Source organism: Equus przewalskii, chromosome 4 (assembly GCF_037783145.1).
Source record: "Equus przewalskii isolate Varuska chromosome 4, EquPr2, whole genome shotgun sequence".
Classification (NCBI taxonomy): Eukaryota; Metazoa; Chordata; class Mammalia; order Perissodactyla; family Equidae; genus Equus; species Equus przewalskii.
In genome coordinates, this window is record NC_091834.1 from 93,262,948 (window position 1) to 93,282,421 (window position 19,474).

Genomic DNA, 19,474 nt, shown 5'->3' on the forward strand with positions numbered 1-19,474 from the left:
GGTGAGACCTACTAGGATGTGGCTATCACCACACAGTGGCTGCTGTATTTCCTTTACTGTACTTTCAAACTCCGAATTACTGTGTCACTAAGTTTAAACAGAACACAAGCTGGGCCTCAAGAAAATTGGGTCTGCTACTCCCTGTGCGACCTCAGGTAAAGCCCTTAACTTCTCTAGGCCTCAGATTCCTCATCTGTAAAATAAGGAAAGTGGACTAGATAATTTCTAATGTTTCTAGCTTTAGCATCTCTACAAACTATAAATCTATAAAAGAGAAAGCCAGGAGCTAGAAATAGCTGGAAATGGAAAAGAATGAAGGCTTGTCATCCGAAGGTAATTCCAGGGCTCATTAGTGGAGATAGGACAAAAGAGAAATGGTGACATCTCACTCTGAGAAACGAATAGATAAAAGTGTTTGAGGGGCCGCCTGGTGGCACAGCAGTGAAGTGCACACATTCCACTTTGGCGGCCCGGGGTTCGCTGGTTCGGATCCCAGGTGTGGACATGGCACTGCTTGGCAAGCCATGCTGTGGTAGGCGTCCCATATATAAAGTAGAGGAAGATGGGCACGATGTTAGCTCAGGGCCAGTCTTCCTCAGCAAAAAGAGGATTGGCAGCAGATGTTAGCTCAGGGCTAATCTTCCTCAAAAAAAAAAAAAAGTGAGAAGTTTTGGGCCCTTGCAGTAAGCCCCCCAAAAGATCACAATATGAAGCCAGCACAGCCTAGGAGGGATCTGACTCCAAGAGAACAACTGGAATAAGTTTCCAGCCCAAGATGCTTTAGTGATGGATTTGGAGTAGACGACAACAATCTGTGGCTACGCTATTCTCTAAATCTTGCTCCAAATGCTATCTTCTTGATGTTCATATGCAAAAATAGGTTATTAATACTTAATATTTAATCAGACTGATGCCATTGTGTTATTAAAACTGCATTTTTCATCGGACTTCGCTGAATTAAATGTATGTGTCTCTAAGATTCCGTCAGCCACTCTGAGGACCTCTGAAGTTGTGTTTTGGATGTCAGACCATCAAGATGGCAGCTACTCACACTTTCAGGTAGGCCCTGGGCAAAGCCATCTGCCTAGAGAGGGCATGCACACAAACCCAACCTGCCACTGAGATGGTAAACATTGTAACAGATTCCAGACAGGATACGGGACCTCCATTTCAGCTTACAGAAACTGATTAAAAATGAACCAAAAGAAGCACAGAAAAGGATGCAGGTGCACAGCTACATAGGAACTTATCTGTGTAGTTACACAAACGTCAAAACCAAGGTTCAAACTCCAGCATTTGTCAAGATTTGGCCATCTAATCCTATTTATCATTAGCCAGTAGTCTGTCATTCAGCTTATGGTCTTAACGCACTACAAAAAGATAAATAAATTTTTGAATATTAAAAACTTTGATCTAAAACTTTTGTATGAATTTGTTTATGTGCAGCTCTGACTTTATTATTAAGCCTGGTCTGTAGATTTAGCACAACTTTGGGAAATGAAATGAATAAACCAAAAAACAAAATGTTTATCATCAGGGAAATGAAAGGGGTATAGGGAAATATTTATTTGAGTTGTTATGACAACAGAACAAGCCATCACAACAACATTCTTTCTGTTCCATCTGTCAAACTTTGACTTGACAGAGTCTTAAGAAACACTCAATGTCCACCCTAAAGATGAAACAGAGCGAAAATGTTATTCTAAATCTGATAGATTTTTGGCTCAACTTAAAACCATTTTATAACTCATACAATATTTGCCACAACTCCCTGCTATTTCCTCTTGCAGTGGGCAGACTCACTAGCAATAAGCAAATAAATTGTGTGGTGGGGGGAGGGTGGACCCTTTGTTAAGCACAGGATGCCTGAGGAGATGAGTCCTGAGTCAGGAATGGGGGCGCTTAGCAGTTCTGGACCAGGATTGCTGGGAGGGCAGGCACCGAGGAGCACAGTCCCAGGAGGCCCAGAGCACTCTGGCCCACGGAGTCAGAGAAGTTCAGAGCCGGGGGTCACCCAGTTCCGCCTGCCTCACTGGGGGCCCGGCTGGAAGATGAAGCGAGGGAGAAAAGCACACACATCTTCGCTTCTTCAGGAGACAATTCTGACCTTGCGTTTGTGACTGCCAAACACGAAGGGGGTCTTAAAGGCACGTCTTTAAAAAGACTTTCCATAGCCAGACAGGGCCACGGACGCTGCCCTTCACCCCAGTGCAGCCCACTGCGGCCTGCTCCTCCTTCCCTCTCCTCTTTTCTGGAGCCAGGCTGCCTGCGTCAGAGTCCCAGCTCTCCCTCGAACTGCTTCTTTGAGCAAAGTGACTTCACCTCTGTGTGCTTTTTTGTTTCCTAATAATAGAACCTGTCTGATTGAGTTGTCAAGAGCCTGAAAGAATACAGGTCAAACCCATGGAGGAACCTGGCCCGGAGGCGACATTCCAGTGCTCCCTGCTCCTGCACCGTTGTTATTCTCATCAGGTTCCCTTACGCTGTTTCCTTCTTTTCCTGCCTCAGAGCTCCACAGGCCTTTATTTATTTTCCCACCTCTTCAGGTCTGCATGGAACTACTGTTGGGTGGAAAGATAATTTATTGGGCAAGAGAGAGAATACTTGGAGCCATTTGTTACAGGAAAAGAATGAGCTGCCTTTGGGGACAATGAGACATCAGAGCTCTAGAAAGTCAGAGCTACAAGAGGCCTGGGTGCAGACAGCCCTTGCCTCATACCTGAGGAGACCCGGGGCCAACAGCTAAGGATGTGCGGGCTTCCTGCCTACTCTGGGAAGGCCTCCTCTGTGTGATAGAGAGGGACATGCAAGTCTGAAAGGGTAAAGGCTCTAAAAACGTAATTAAGGTATTTCACTCACAGACGTACATGTGCCTGTGCGCGCATGCACACACAGTGAAATTACTGTAGCACAGCCTGGCTCGGGACCTAAGGAGAGCACCAAAGTTACCCACATTCCTGGTGCCTCTTCTGCCTACTAAAATCCCATCTCAGTGCCTCACATCTGGCCGATGCTGCAAAAGAAAACACCCAGGGAGCTCTATGAGTCCCACAGTGAGAACGACTCACAGCAGCCCCAGCTGGCATTTTACCCCTCTTGTGGGTGTTTGCTGTTTGGAAAGACTAAATCTCTAAGGGTGGAGTGCCAGGCACCATGGAAGGTGGGGTGAGGAGCGAAACTGCAAAGTCCCCTCAGTCAGACCACATGGGTGACAAAGCTGCCCCAGAGCAGAAGGAGGAGGGGGCAGGGCCATTCACAGGGCTGGGGCCCCATCAGTTTCCTTTGCCTCTCATTACAGCAGCTCTGGGGGAAGGGCTGCCCCAGCCTCCCACCTGTCAACCTAGAAATCTGTCCAGGGACAAGGTAGAGGTGGCCAAGTCCCCTCCTGGACATCTCTGTTGTAGGCACTTCCAGGTGTTCTGGCGCCCTGAGCCTCTGACACATCCCCTCTGCTGCCCTTCAGGGATGCGTTTGTCTTCAACAGGCTCCCCTCCCTTTCTGTTCCCACCTTCTCCTTCACTGTACTTTGATGAGATAAATAGACGATACTTTCTGTTCTCCTTCTCTGTGGGGTCGGATGGGGCACAGCCCCTGATTGGCTCACTTCTCTCCAGCCACACGCATCTCCTCAGACGTTTTCTCAGGCTGGACCCTCCCTGAGCCTCACAGCTTTAACCCAGAAGCAAGCTCCTCAGGGACTGTTTGCCCCTCTCTGCTCCTGGGGGCCCTAGGTTTCCTCGACCTGGCCTTCACTTCTCACCTAGGCCTTTCTGACGTGCATCATCTTCCCCTCCCCCAAAGTCAGGCCTGAGAATTGTACAGCATATGACGGTGGGGGGCGGGGGGCGGAGTGGGGCTCCCAGAGAACACAGACAGTTACTAGAGTGCTGATGAAATCCGAGCCTGGTCACTGAAGGATTATTACTCATCCTTAGCTTCCAGGGCCCCAGCCTTGAGAACTCTCTCCTCCAAATTCCCCAGTGCCCAGGGAGCTTGGAGAGCTGCCCAGCGCCCAGACCAGCTGCAGGCGAAGGGACAGGGCCTGCTTCCTGAGCTGACTGAAGTGCACGAGGAGCACAATAACTAAGACATGAAAAGTGAACGGCCAACTAAAAAACAGGGTGGGAGCAGGCTGGGAATGGCCAAGTGGCTGCTGGCCAGAGAGGAGCACCATCAAGGTGACCAGATGGGCTGCAGCCAGAGGAGAGGGCTGGGTTCCATTTCCTACCACGCCTCCTGATGAGCTCCACATTCATACATACTGTCCTTTCCACTCTTTCCCTTTTCTTCCGCCTCCCTTTTGTTTTCCAGAGTTGAGGTCATAGTCTTCTCCAAACCACAGTTCCTCGATTTTCATGTTTTTGGCATTTCTTCTTTCCAGTTGGCCTTCTCAGTTGGCCTCACTGCTTCTCCTGGTTGGCTGGCCCTTCTCGGGTCGGGCCCCACATCTCAGCTCTTCCTGGAGTTGCAGCCACCACTCACGCTTCTGTGCCCTCAGTTCCAAAGTGCAGGAGGCACTGATTCAGTATTTGGAAATGATGAAAATGCCAGGAATTCTTTTTTTTTTTTAAGTTCAGAATTAAGCCAAATCCCTATCTGTATCTCCGTCCAGATCTTCTCTGATTTGTGACCTGGGCTTTGCAAATCACTGAATGTGACCATGAGGATGTGGGTGGCAGTGTGTGTATGGGAGATTCTGTGTGATTGATTTTAATACTGAGAGGAAGGGATGCCTTCGGGATACGTCTGTGCCCTCTAGCATGGCCCCGCAGCCCTCCCGTGAACCGGCCTGTCCACCTCTGCCAGCTCCTGGCTTCCCACTCTGCTTTCCTTTCTTGCTTAGCCACAGTGAATGGCTTTCAAGTTCCTGAAGGTGACGCTCTCGGCCTCCCCTTCTCCTTGTCTTTGTACTGACAGCTCCTTTTGCCTGGAATGTGCTTCCTACTTGCTCTTTGTTTTAAGATCGGGGGGGAAAACCCCAAAAACCCTCAGGGGGTACTCACCTCCCCTTGGAATGAGCACTCCCCTCAGTTTCCAGAGCGCATTGCCTCTAGTAAGCCTTTACAACGTGGTACTGGGCAGTCAGTGGGGTTCCCCTCACTGGACTGAGAACTCTCTGAGGACAGCTCTGTCTTTACTCCTCTGTTCCCAGCACATGGTAGACTGCCCAGCACAAAGCAGAAGGAGTGAGAAGTAGGCCAAATACCAGGTAAGTAGTGCACAGAAGTGCAGGCTTACCTCGTTTCACATAACAGGTGTGGCTTACAAACCTCCAGTTTTAGTGGCCCACTGACTCACATCTTACCTCAGAGGAGCTTCCTCCACAATCCTAGGCAGTCACCTGCCTACGGACTCCAGACAGTCCAAGACTGTCCTTCAAACACCTGAGCAAAAGTAGCCAAGGTTGGTACCTGAGCTTGTCTGCAATGAAGATGACCCTCCTTTCCAGAAGCAGGGAGGCAAAAACACAGAGGAGGTGGCGCACGCTGAGAGAGGAGAAAAGAGACTCGAAGTCCACGTGTTCGAGCCGGGAGTCCAGTGGGCGGCACAGTTCAATGACCTGTGGGGAACAGGAGCAGCCATGAGGGGCCCGTCCTGCCTGGCCAGGCCTCTCACAGACATCGCAGGCCTGGGGCTCTGAGGTCCTCAGCAGGGGTGGCCCACTGGTAGGGGAAAAGGGAAAGAAAAAAAGGACTGGGGAAAAGAGATCCTGGGGAAGCGGTGGTAGGGACTCAGTCTCATGGCTGAGTGTGAGGACAGTTCAGATGGAGGTGGGGAGAGAGGGTGAAAGAATCAATGGCCCTTGGCCCCAAGTGGCCGGAGGCTCTCCTTGGCAATGACGTATCTGGACACCCTAAGGGAGTTCTATGACCATGAAAGTGTCCTATCCAGTACAGCCCCACAGGAAAGCATCTCTGTCTCACAAGGGAATATTCTTACTGCAACGGAATCACAGGCTCATGCAGGAGGACCAGCAGATCCCGGCAGCACTTGCAAGACTCACCTCCTCTAGAAGGCTTTTCTTAATGAACCCAACCCCATTCCAGTCCCTTCCTGATGATGTGTTTTCAGCTTTATGTTTAGTGTGCATATCTTCTCGTTCTGCACTTGTTGAAATGTTCCTAAATTCATCTCAAGTCACTACTCACATGCACATTTTTCTCTTTCAATAGCTGCCTCCTTCGCAGTGAGCCTCGAGTCTGGCTTTTACTCTCAGCACAGCACCTGCCCAGTGCTGCCCACACTGTGGGGCTAACAGTAACATCCCCATGGCCATGCCACCTGTGTCTGGCATGGGATGGCTTAGGATTCTCCAGCAACAGGGAGACTGCTCCTCTCCGTGCTGGGAAATTGGGTTGTTCCAGAATATCCCAGACCCATCCTCATCCCTCCCCTCTCTCCAGAGGTGACCTGCTTTTCCAAGGGCCTTTGGAACTAGAGACTCAAGGCTCAATGGGATCTGCCTTCTGAGGTCCAGAGAGTCACATGATGGGAATAGGAAGGTCGAAAACAAGCCCCTGCATCAAATCCCAGCCCAGCCAAGGAAAGGGACATGCTTCAAAGTCTAGGATGAAAACAAAGTAATACCTGAGCTTGTCTTCCCTGAAAAGAATCTGTTTTACACTATAAGGTTATAGAGGTGATGCAGACCAAAAACATAAACAGGTTCAAATACAATTTAGGAAGGTAATGAGCTAGTAAGACAAGCTAAATATCTTCAGTGTAGGTCCCTAACGTGCAACGCCAACATCACGTGAAGAAACACCACGCACTGCCATGGCATAGGTCTGGGGGTTGCTCCTTGGCCCAGAATCCTGAGCTGGATGGACTGGACTTAGAGTGGAATTTATGATGCTCTCATAAGATGAGTGATCTGGGCCAGCCTGAGGAGCAAGAGGACATCACTAAATGTGACAGCCCATTGCAAGCCAGTCCCTCGGACCATTGGGACTTGGCTGTCTGGGCCATCCCCACCTAGGACAGGATAGGAACCTGATGGCTTACCTCAGTTCCTGATCCTGGCAAGAAGTTCTTGACAATGATGGTTTTGCCCAGGGCTGGGAAAGGGGCTTCCATAACACTCCTCATGAGGGGCTGCACCAGGGCAGGAGAGATGCCTCGTCGTTTTTCCACCTCATCCAAGATCTGTGAGGATCAGAAAACTCTGAAGTCAGGTCACCAAGGGGTCACACCCTTCCAGATGAAGTGGGCCTGCCAGGATGATCGAAGAATTATGGGGAAGTCCTGCTGTCTTCATCAGGCCAAGCTTATAGTCTCTTTTGCCCTAAGTGTCATCACCCCATTCTCTCCTCTATGTATCCACTCTCTTTGCGATGGGACTTTGCAGTTTCTCCTACTAAAGGGTGAAGTATAGTTCCTTGCCCCCTTGACTTTGAAAACGGTCCTATTTGTCACATGGGTTTGGCCATGTACATTCTCCATGGGAGCAATACCACCTCCAATGGGGAAAAATTGCTTTTTGGGGTGTTGGTGAAAAAAATTTAGATATTATAATGGTTTGTAGCCTTCTAACGGGCCACAGTACATAAACAGATACACAGTGTATCCATGGATAACCATTAAGGCAGGGGGTAGCCATTAAGGAAATGCAAAGCAAAACCACAATGAGATACCACCTCACACCCATTATGAGGGCTATAATAAAAAAACAGATAACAGGTGTTGGTGAGGAAGTGGCGGAATTGGAGCCCTCATACACTGCAGGTGAGAATGTAAAATAGTGAAGCCCCTTTGGAAGACAGTCTGGCAGTTCCTCTAAAGGTTAAACAGAGTTACCATATGACTCTGCAATTCCATTCCTAGATATTCACCCAAGAGAAATGAAAACATATGTTCACACAAAAACTTGTACATTAATGTTCACAGCAGCATTATTCATAACAGCCAAAAAGTGGAAACAACCTAAATGTCCATCAACTGGTGAACTGATAAACAAAATGTGATATCCATATAATGGAATATTATTCAACCATAAAAAGGAATGAAATACTGACATATACAACATGGATGAACCTTGAAAATATTATGGTAAGTGAAAGAAGCCAGTGACAAAAGGCTATATATTATAAGATTCCACTTAGATGAAACAATCAAAATAGTCAAATCCATTGAGACAGAAAGCAGACTAGAGGTTGTCTAGGGTTGGGAAGTGACTCTTAATGGGTACAGTTTCTTGTTGGGGTGATGAAAATGTCCCAAAATTGTGGTAATGATTGCACAACTCTGTGAACATGCTAAAAGTCACTGAATTATATATTTTAAATGGGTGAATTGTATGGTATGTGAATTTCTCTCAATAAAATTCTTACTAAAAAAAAAATCCAAGGGACTGGCCTGATGGCGTAGTGATTAAGTTCCTGCACTCTGCTTCGGTGGCCCAGGGTTTGTGGGTTCGGATCCTGGCGTGGACCTACACACCAATCATCAAGCCATGCTGTGGCGGCATCCCACATACAAAATAGAGAAAGACTGGCAAAGATATTAGCTCAGGGACACTCCTCCTCAAGCAAAAAGAGGAAGATTGGCAACAGGTGTTAGTTCGGGGCCAATCTTCCTCACACACACAAACATATCCAAATGCAAGACCCTCCACAACCTAGTAATCAAAGAGCTTAAATAAAAATGCCATTTATAATAATAGCACATGTAGCTATAGAGCCCTTGAAATACGGCTAGTCTGAATTGAGATGTGTTGTAAGTATAAAATACTCAGCAGATTTCAAAATACAAAATTAAGAATGTAAAATATCAACCACTTTTCATATTTCAACATTATATGTTGATAATATTTTGCATGTATTGGGTTAAATAAAATTTATTATTAAAAAGATAGTATGGAAGGGGCTGGCCCCGTGGCCAAGTGGTTGGGTTTGCGTGCTCCGCTTTGGCGGCCCAGGGTTTCACCGGTTCAGATCGTGGGTGTGGACATGGCACTGCTCATCATGCTGTGCTGAGGGGACGTCCCACATAGCACAATCAGAGGGACCTACAACTAGAATATACAACTACATATTGGGGGGCTTTAGGGAGGAGAAGAAAAAAAGATTGGCAACAGATGTTAGCTCAGGTGCCAATCTTAAAATAAACCAAAGAGAGTATGGAAGGTGCTGAAAACATTAAACATAGAATTACCACATGTCCAGCAATTCCACTTCTGGGTATTTACCCAAAAGAATTGAAAGCAGGGGCTCAAACAGATATTTGTACACCCACGTTAAAAGTAGCATAATTCACAGTAGCCAAAAGGTAGAAACAAACCAAATGTCCATCAATGGATAAATGGATAAACAAAATGTAGTATATACATACAATGGAATATTATTCAGCCTTAAAAAGAAGGAAATTCTGACACAATCTACAGCATTGATAAACTTTGAGGAAATTATGATAAGTGAAGTAAGCCGGACACAAAAGGACAAATATTGTATGATTCCACCTACATGAGCTCCTAGAGTAGTCGAATTCATAGAGACAGAAAGAAGAATGGTGGCTGCCAGGGGCTGGGTGAGGAGGGGATAGGGAGTTAGTGTTGGATGGGTGCCGAGTTTCGGTTCTGTAGGTGGACGGTGGGGATGGTTGCACAACAGTGTGAATGAACATAATGCCACTGAACGGTACACTTAAAAATGGTAAATTTTATGCACATTTTAGCACAATAAAAAATAATATGACAAAAAGTTTAAAAGAATTTTATGAGGTCTGGGGAGGCAATTGAGGGGAAAAAGTCTGACAGGGCTGCTTAGGGGAGCAATAATGAAAAAAAGGTTGAGGAACACTGAGACAGAAGTGACAGTGTGCCAGTTCTAAGCCCAGGCCTTAGGAGGCCTGCCTTATGTGTGTCTGCTTGCCCTCTTGTGCCTGTGCCCTCGCCACAAGAAGGGCACACATGGGCCAGCTCACTGTCTAAGGAGGATGACACAGATGTGGACGAGCCCCAGCCGTGCAGCCTAAAGCAGAGATCAGCCAGCCTAGATCAGCCAACCTCAGCCTGCCTGCAGCACATAAATGGGCCCAGCCGAGACGAGGAGAGTTGAACCCCACCTGACCTGCTCGTCTTTGAGAGTAAATGATTGCCGCTTTAAGCCACTGTGGCTTGTTACACAGCATTATTGCGGCCATATTTAATGATACACCCTTCTTCAGAGATTCTGAGAGCTGTTCTTACTAAAGGACAAGTTGCCATTTTAGTCATCCTGTCCCACACCTGGAAACAGCTTGAATCCTAAGGATCAGTTAGCTAAGCTCCGTTTCTGGTTCTCTCCTGAGTATTTGCTGTGTGGTCTTTGGCAAGTCAGCATGCTACACTCCTAAAATATCCCCAGCCACACAACTTGCAGGAAATCACAGGACTGTGCACCACACAAGTAAGTCAGCATGTTTACTTGCTCTGTGTGCCCTGTCCATGACATAGCAAAGAAGCTTCTGAACTCCGAAGCCGCCACTGGATGCTGGGCTAACTCACACGGGCTGTTTTACTTCTAGCTTCCATAAGCATTCTCACAACGACACGGCCACCTTTAAACAAACTTGTGTGAAAGACTGGCATGAGCAGCAAGGCACACCTGTGCTAGAGCTTGTAAATGACCACCTTTAATGTAGAACGGTTACCACCTCAGGTGGAGTGGATGTAAGACTGTGTCTCAGATTACGTTGATACCGTTAATTATTTCAAACAGACTTGCGTAGAAGTTACAAGTTCTACCACGGCAAGAGGTCACTCTCCATCAGTATAGTTCAGGCTTCCTCTGAGTTCAGGTGAAGGGTGGGCAGGAGGCAGGCTTTTGTTTCAGAATGCTTTTAGGAAGTGCTGCTTTACATCCACGGACACTAGATGTAGGATGTCAGTTCTCCAAAAGAAAGCTAGACTGAAATAGACGCTCAAGAAGGATTTAAAATAAATTTGTGGATACTCATGTCTGGTTAATATAGGAAACAAATATTGGATTATACCTAATTTTTGAGATTAGCATCATGTAGGATAGTAGTTATCTCCTATACACCAATCCAAAATACTGGGGTGGATGGGCCAATTCAATATGGCAATTCCTATGTCTTAATGTACTGGCTCATTTTCCCAAAAAGAGGGCCAAATTATATTAAGATTTTGATAGACTTAGAGCACTATTATAATAATAAATCTCACATAAGCACACAACATATACACACACAGAACATACAGATACATAGATACACATCCATCCATCCATCATAGTGGCCTTTTTTGTTCAACAAAAGCTAGTATGACAAAAAAAAGCTTAGAGGAAGGAAAATAAAACATATGGAACATTCTGGGAAGATCCTCTTCCCCTCCCATCCTCGACTACAATTACTTTGACTCCCTCCTCTTCCCCAGCTTCTGGGCCCTGCCTTTCATCAGCTCTTCTTTCCTATCCCAATGATAAGAGAAGAGAGGAGGTGATGAGCGGAGGAGGAGGAAGTGGGAAGGAAAAGAGGTAGAGAATAAGATTATAAAAGTGCCCAGAGTTGGAGTGTTTGCTGGGTCCTCCTGGGCCCTGCCTTCCCTTCCCTTCCTCCGTTCTCTGAGGCCCAAGTCCTCACCTTGGAAAAGAGGCTGAAACATCCCAGGCGGCTCACAATGCAGTAAACTTCAGGGAGACGCTTTCCTTTGCCACCAGGCTTTTGGAGTGAAACACAAGGAAATCAGGAGTGTTACCAACCTCAGGGAAGGATAGAACCCAAATGCTTTGGAGTGCCTACTGGGTGCCTGCTGTGTCCACATACCAGATCTTTGGACAACCCAATGAGGTAAGAAGTTACCAATACTCCATCTTATAGGTGGAAGGCACTCCTGGCCATGTGGTATGTATTTTTTTATTTTCCTGAAAGAACCAAATCAAGGGTGTTGCGTACACAGTAGGTGCTCAATATGGCCTATGGACCATAAGTAAGGAGGCCTAACTTGTTTACCCAAATCACTGTAGTTCCTTCTAAGGAGTTACCACATAATTCCAGATGAGAAATCATTTCTGAAAATCCTTTTTGGAAACTGAATTTAAGCTAATTTTCAAAACAAAAAAGAAAATCAATCTCAATTCTTAAACTCTAAAGTAATTTTATCAACAAAAATTAGGCCACTTAACTTTTTCAATTATTATCCATACTTTTTATTCACTAATTCAACAAATATTTATTGAACACCTATATGTGCCATGCATTATTCTTGACTCTAAACTATATTAACCTATTTCTAAGACTAAAACACATTCTCAGAGAAAATGATTTGCCATGACTGCAAATGTTCAAAAGAATGGGCCTCAAAAAGACAAGTTCTAAAATGTCTTGTCACGGTCATTTTATTGGAATAAGTTTCTGACTTTTAAAGGTGATTGTTCTGAAGGAGACACTTGAATTACTTGCATCAGGAACAATAAAACTATCCTTCTTCTGCCCTGAGCAACTATTATGAACGTTCTCTCTAAGCTATTAAAAAGTCTGTTTAGGGTAGTTTATTAGAAAGGACATTTGGCCTAAGGAGAGCAAAGTCTTTTATTTGGCAGGGAAAACAATGGAGAAAGTATTTTCTTTCCAAAGGAGACAGAGATATCGTTCCCATCTACCAGTAAGACTCAGGAGGGCCCCCCAATCCTCCATGTTTTAACTACCCTGATGACCTGCCACACCTCCTGTCCCTTCCCTCATGGTACGTGGTGAACAAAACCTTAGGACGCCAGTGCTGGCTCTGCACGGCGCTTGTGCTGACTGAGAGCACAATGTACTAACCAGCAGTCTTCGGCAGTAACCGAACCTTCTGCTCCCGTCTTCTCCAGTTAAGACAAATGAGAATGTTTCACTGTGGTTGGGAAAACAAAAGTGCATTACAAAGCAAAACAAAATGAAGGACACATTGTGGTGAGCAATCAGGAGACATTCTGGAGGAGGCTGTCGAACACGGCTGCTCCCTGTCCTGCTTGTCCGTCTCTGTGCTGGGACTCTGGTGGCCTAGAGCTTCAGAGTCTATGTCAGGGAGAGGGAGATCTGAAGTGTCACTGTGTCCCGAGAGGAAAGGGGAATTTTTTTTCATCCTGAGTTCTCATATAAGTCTGTCACCTGAGCCATCCCATTGCACAAAACAGCAGTCATTCATTGGGCATCTATTGTGGCTGCTGCTTTCACTGAGCTTGAGGGTGAGGTGGCTGATCTAGGGATGTGACTCAGTGAGGGAGCAGTCGAAGAGTGGGACAGTTCTGTACCCCTCTCAGAACTGTCCCTGGTACGGCTCTCCAGGGAAACAGTCTGTTCAGAGCCACCTTGAGGCTTAGACTATCCTTAAAGACTGCTGGGCCAACTTCAAGGAACACAGTGTCCCTCAAACACTTAGGAGTTGCAGCCTACTGAGTGTGGTCAATTGCTGAAACATCTGATAAGAAAAATGTTGGTTTCTAACAAAAAGGGTTAAAGCAGAAATGTAAACTTTCTCTACTCCGAGTAAGCGCTGGATGGGCTATTGAAGAAATGTGTCAGGAGCACTGGACAAGGATGGGTGACGGGCAATATTTCCCTGATTTTTCCTAGACCTAGAATTACCTTATTGCCCTTCATGATGGCTTATGAAACAGATATGTTTTCAGACTGAGTGGGAGGCCTTGGAATCTGCCTACTTAGCAAGGTGATTCTTATCTTCAGGGAAGTTTTAAAAACACTGGTAGGAGAAATCTCCAGGCTCAGATCCATCAGGATTGCTTAACAGTAAGATTGACTTAAAGGGTCTGCCATCTATGACCCCCTCTCTAGTTCTCGTCTTAGTCTTTAGGGGTAGGAAGGGGAGATACCAGCACATACCTGGTAAACTGCTGGACAGGAGTCCAATCCTTGGCATCGGGGAAACAGAACTGGGGGATAGCCTTCAGCTGGTCCTCAGCCTCTCTCATGAACTTGAAAGACCTTTCCAACTGCAGGGAGAAGGGCAAGAGAAGGCTGGAGAATAAACCTCTGCATAGAAGAGTGAGGCAGATGCTTGGTAAGACCCCAACTCCCATCTTCCCACAGTCGTGACCACCACCTTGACCTTCTCTCATGGGAGGGGGCTGCCGCTCAGTCTGCTGGGGCCTTTTTTTCCCCAGGCAGTTCCAACCATAGTCTTGTGGGGTAAGACAGGAGAAAAAAATAACGTGCTTTAGAGAAATGTTCTCTACATTTAACATTCTGGAATATAAGTATTTTCTTTCTTTCCTTTTTTTTTTTTTGAGGAAGATTAGCCTTGAGCTACCATCTGCCGCCAATCCTCCTCTTTTTGCTGAGGAACATTGGCCCTGAGCTAACATCCGTGTCCATCTTCCTCTACTTTATATGTGGGACGCCTGCCACAGTATGGTTGACAAGCAGTGCGTAGGTCCGCACCTGGGATCTGAACCGGCAAACCCTGGGCCGCTGAAGCGGAATGTGTGAACTTAACTACTGTGCCACTGGGCTGGCCCAGAATATGAGTATTTTAATCAAATAAGGAAATATGGTCATGGCAATCCCTTCCAAATAGGAAACTCATGAATCTGCAAGGCAGACACTCAAATTCAGTCTTCCAACCTCTGGGTCCAGGCAAGGCTGCCTCTCCTTGATCCAGGCAAAGATATTTTACAACACTTCTTAGCGAATACATCCAGTTAAATTATATTATACAGTGAAATTCAACTCATTTCAGAGTCCTTGAATGTCAGAACTAGAAGAAAACCAGACATCAGCCAGCCTGACATTCTTATTTTAGAGATAAGGAAATAAGCCCTGAGAAGTTAAGCAATTTGCCCATGATCACAAAACTAGTATGGAATCTAGCTAGAAATAAAAATGATCTTAATCTCTAGTCTGCCTGTTTTTCTGTCTCTGATTTATCTGACACATCCGAGACTGAATGAATATCATCTTACTTAAAAACAGAGCAAATTAATAAAGTCTGATTTAGAGATTTAGAAAATAAGCCAAGAGTTTGCTTATTTTGTTTATGAACAGGAACCTGTGCTTTCAAAAAGCACTCCATTCTGGGGATCTGTTGCACATCAATATGCAAGTAGTTGACAATACTGTACGGCATACCTGGAAATGTTGGGATGGTGAATTTTAGGTTATATGTGTTTTTGCCACAATTAAAAAAAAGGTACTCTAGATATAAGTTTGTGAAACAAAAAAAGCAATAGTTTATAATTAGCATAGTTTGCTTATAAATTGGTACTTCTAAAGTGTTGGGAAAAATTGTTGGCTTTTTTTTGTTGATAGGTTTCTTGATAGGTTTAAGTTTGTTAAATTTCCTATATAAACAGTTAAGGAAAAATAAATTATGCTAAAGCAACTTTTAGTAATTTAAATATCAGATACCTGAAGCAAGTGGAATCTGAATTTCTGAAGTTAGGAAATCGTAATGTCTAATCTAACTTCTTTCTGTAATATTTTCCACCAATTTCTTATTTTGTTTCTCAAAGCTTGCCACTGACCTCCACTTTAAACCAGCCTGGCAGACAGTTTCCGAAGTTTGCAGGCCAGCAGTATCATCAACCGCTTCAGAGAGGATCTTCAAGCCTTCCCAAGGCCACCAAATATCAGAGACAGGAGGTCTCCAAAGACAGTGTCCAAATGAATAAAGCCCCGTGCTGATTGTTTTCAACTTTAAAACTCACTTCCAGTATGATTCCCTTTAGGCTAGATCAAATTTAATTAAAGCTGCCAGTAATATTAATGGTTGAGACAACTATCAATGAATGAAACATGGTCACCATTTATAGACTCAAAGCCAGTCATTCATCGTCCTTTAGTTTTTCTTCTTCGGAATAAATGGTCATTATTTCTTTTCTGTATAACGGTTCTCTCTTCCATCCATGACCCAGAAGATTCCAACTGATCCTGGAACAGTTTTTGAGTTGATAATTCGCTAGCTCAGACTGTTGCCAAAGCACTAATTTTTGACTACCCTTGGAGAGCCTCACAGAGAAGCAAATACCAGCTGGGCATAGTTGTTGGAAGAAGTCATTAATCACCACCGAGTGAGGGACCCCCAACTATAAAGAATACCAAAGGAAGGACTAATGACAGCTTTCCACAGTGGAAACAGCCTTAGAGAACTAAAGAGCAGGCCTTGTAGGAAAGTGAGTTCCAGCACTTTTCAGCATCGCCCCGTTATCATTTGGATGCACCACCCTCAGATCACATGCATGATAAACACAATATGTGTGTACACACACATGCCTACACACAGTCATCAGCATATGACTTATCAAGCCACATGTGCACATACATGCATGCACGAAGCAGCACATAGAAATCTCTTACCAATACAACCAATCATAGATGGCTGGAAAGTACCCTAGTCTCCATGAACTGCCATAAAGAGAACTGTGCGACAGCAAACATTTTAATGGAACATGGCAGGCATGATCTTGTGTGTGAATATGGAGTATAAACCTTGACTAAGGTGAATGTAGGAGTGGGAGATAAAACTCATGAAAAAGAGAAAGGAGGAGGAAAAAAGGTCTTCTGACAGACAGAGTGAGTGAAGGCAAGGAGATATAAAATAGCCTGGTATGCAAAACCACATACACAGAATGATCACCATAGTATTAAAAATATGTGTCTAAAGAAACACTGGCAGCAAGATACATTTCCAACAGAAGAGTGGTTAAATAGATAGGGTATATCCACATAAGGGAGCATCGTGTAATTTAAAAAATGGTGTTTTAGAATTTGTATTAAATATGTTTATAAATAATGATAGGTTTACAAAACATGATACAAAAATTATACAATGTACAATCCCAGTTTTGTAAGAAAATTATGCTATGAGAAAAGAAAACACAACAAAATGCTAACAGTGATGATCTCTGTATAGTGGGATTTATAGACCTTTTTCTTTATATATTTCTGGATTAGTCCCCTTTTCAACAGTGACAATGCAAATTTCTACTCAAACAAAGTTTTAATGTAGATGTCTAGGAGCCTGGAGATTCTAGGCTGGAAACTACAAACATTCAATAGATAAGGTGATTCATTAATTCATGAATTAATGCCTTTATTTCTGGAACACTGATTAAGTATTGCCATGTGTGCCACTGTGCGAGGCCCTTAGGGGAGTAAACAGGATACTAGGTCAGTCCTTTGCGCCTTGGTGCACGCTCTGTGTGGTTCTCAACTAAACGGGGGCACATCCACAGCACTGGCGTTTTCAGGGGATCAGCCCCAGAGGTCAGCAGGAGGAAGGTGAATACACGCCAGTTTGGAGGGCTGCTGCTACGGTTTACTTCACTTATGTACAGTTGCCACCCTAAACTCCAAGGACAGGACTTGATTGCTGTGCTAGACCACTGTGGGCAGAATGGAAGGAAGGCTGGCCCAGGAAAGGAGCGGACAGCTGAGACCTAGGCCTTAGTACATGCTGGGTTTATGCCTCAGTGGTGGCAGCAAAGGGAGGCTCTGAGAGGACCAGAACATGAGCTCCCCCCTCTCTTCCCACCTCTGAGCATCCTCATTGTATGAACTGAAGGAAGAGTGTCACGTTCTACCTTGTGAGTCATTATATGCTTACCTTATGCCCTCCTGTCAGAGTGTAAGCTCCCTGAGGACAGGAAACACATCTTGCTCAACTTTGTAATCCCCAAGGACCAAGAAGAAAACAGCTTGAATGTAATAGGATCTCAGTAAATTCTGGTTGAACTGAATTAGAATGTGGTGAAACATCTTTAATATTGATGTCAAAGCCTGAGAATAATTTACATACTATTGGCCATGCCATTTTAGGCTTTATTGAATGCCATTTCATTTTAGCTGCCATGATTTAATATATGGTAAGCCAAATCCACATAGCCAAGAACCATGTTAGAATAGAATAGGATTCTCATGCACGCACACATACACCGTACAGTGCATGTACAGATGTTTAGCATGGACACAAACATGACACCCCTTAGGCAGAGCTGTGTGGCTTGACAGGAAAGAGGTTTCTAGGATAGGCTGGGAAGAGATGTGGCTGGATAAGGAGACTCGGAGGACGAAGAGGATGGTACGGTCAGCATAGTGACTGACCACAGGAAATGAGTAAGTATTTTTGTCCATACTTTGAGTCCTTGAATCTCACTTCCTGGGACCTCCCAAATTCTCCAGCAGCAGTGTTTTCCATTTGATATACCCTAATTAGGACCCATTTTTGAGATTCTAGCCACTAAGCTTTCCTCAGACTCCCACACCTCCCTGAAACCACGAGCTCCACCAAGATTTTGGCAAGAATGCCGTAGTAGTCCCCTGGTAGGCTGCAGAGGCCTGGCCCGCCCTGTACCTTCAGAGGGAACTGCTGGGTGAGTTCTGGCACATACGCAGCCCCGGCCTGCTTCTTGTGCAATGACACGACCACAAAGTACTCGAAGAGCTGCCTCTCCTGGTACTCGATGAGCTCCCGGTCTAGTGACGGGTATCTTGGAGCCTGCTTCAGGCGTGACTTCACATTGACCAGGCGTTGGCTATGAGCTGGAGACAGAGAGAGCGAGTCTGAAAATGACTCACTTTCCAATGTGGAATTGCACAGAACTACAACAGGCTGTGTAATTCTCAGCTCAAGTACTTTTTCTAATCCTAAAAAAGTGTCCCACATTTAACATATTAATACAAAACTCTTTATTTGGGATCCTTGCCAAAGTTCTGTGAGGAGCAACATTTGACAGGCTGCTAGGCTAATTGGGGTGCAGGAGCCTGGAATGTGGGGCGTCTGCTCCTCCATGAATTTGCTGTCTGGACCTGGGGCAGTGGCTCAAGAAGTCCTTGCCTTCTTCTGTCAGATGGGGAGGGGACACTGATTCCTTCCTTCACTCATTTCCTTCATCTTTCAGTTTGTGGGATGTGAAAAAATCCAGACCTAAAGAGCTTTTGGAGCTGGGAGCTTTGTAAACACCCCACGTGACTCAGCTGGCAGTGACCTAACTCTGGAACTCCCAGGGACCTTCTCTCCTGCCACCATTTGATGCAATGGACGTGGACTTGCTTCATTCTAGAGGCCGCTGGGGAGAAGTGAGGCATTAGAGGTGAACGAGGCAGGGCCAGTGAGGGTGGGTGTCCCATCACGGGATCCCCATCCCGGAGTCTGAGAGATTGTGCGAAACTCACTACAGCCTAGACCTACATCACCAAGTTTAGAGCCACAAGGACCAATTATTTCAGCAACTTCTTTTGACAGATGAGGAACTAGGGGCCCTGAAATCTTAAGGGATTTCCTCCAGATCATATAGCAATTTTAATAGGAATGGGCAAGAGCCCCAGGTCTCAGGAGTCCCTGGCCAGCAGTGATGTACCTTACATAGGTAAGGAAAACACCTATGACATAACTGGAGGACATGGGAACAGGGGTGTGCTGCAGGGTAGCCACTCTGGGTCTCCAGGTGGAGCGCTAGGCTTGGTGAACGACCAGGCCCATTCTGGTCATGCTCAGGACTGTCGTTCCTGAGACAGCCGCACACCGCCCCCCACACCG

The 19,474-nt window shown here is 45.5% G+C and overlaps 1 protein-coding gene across 7 annotated transcripts in view; it reads right to left on the reverse strand.

The window, feature by feature from the left end:
* The window catches only part of DENND2A (DENN domain containing 2A), a 93,257-nt gene that overhangs the window by 15,784 nt on the left and 57,999 nt on the right, over window positions 1-19,474 (reverse strand). For all 7 annotated transcript variants that reach the window (XM_070617970.1, XM_070617969.1, XM_070617972.1 and 4 more), the window contains 6 exons: window positions 18,290-18,477; window positions 13,822-13,931; window positions 12,763-12,832; window positions 11,581-11,658; window positions 7,006-7,146; window positions 5,412-5,560 (listed from right to left, as the gene is read on the reverse strand). In XM_070617970.1, coding sequence (XP_070474071.1) covers window positions 5,412-5,560; window positions 7,006-7,146; window positions 11,581-11,658; window positions 12,763-12,832; window positions 13,822-13,931; window positions 18,290-18,477 — 736 coding nt within the window. The remainder of the gene's footprint in view (window positions 1-5,411; window positions 5,561-7,005; window positions 7,147-11,580; window positions 11,659-12,762; window positions 12,833-13,821; window positions 13,932-18,289; window positions 18,478-19,474) is intronic.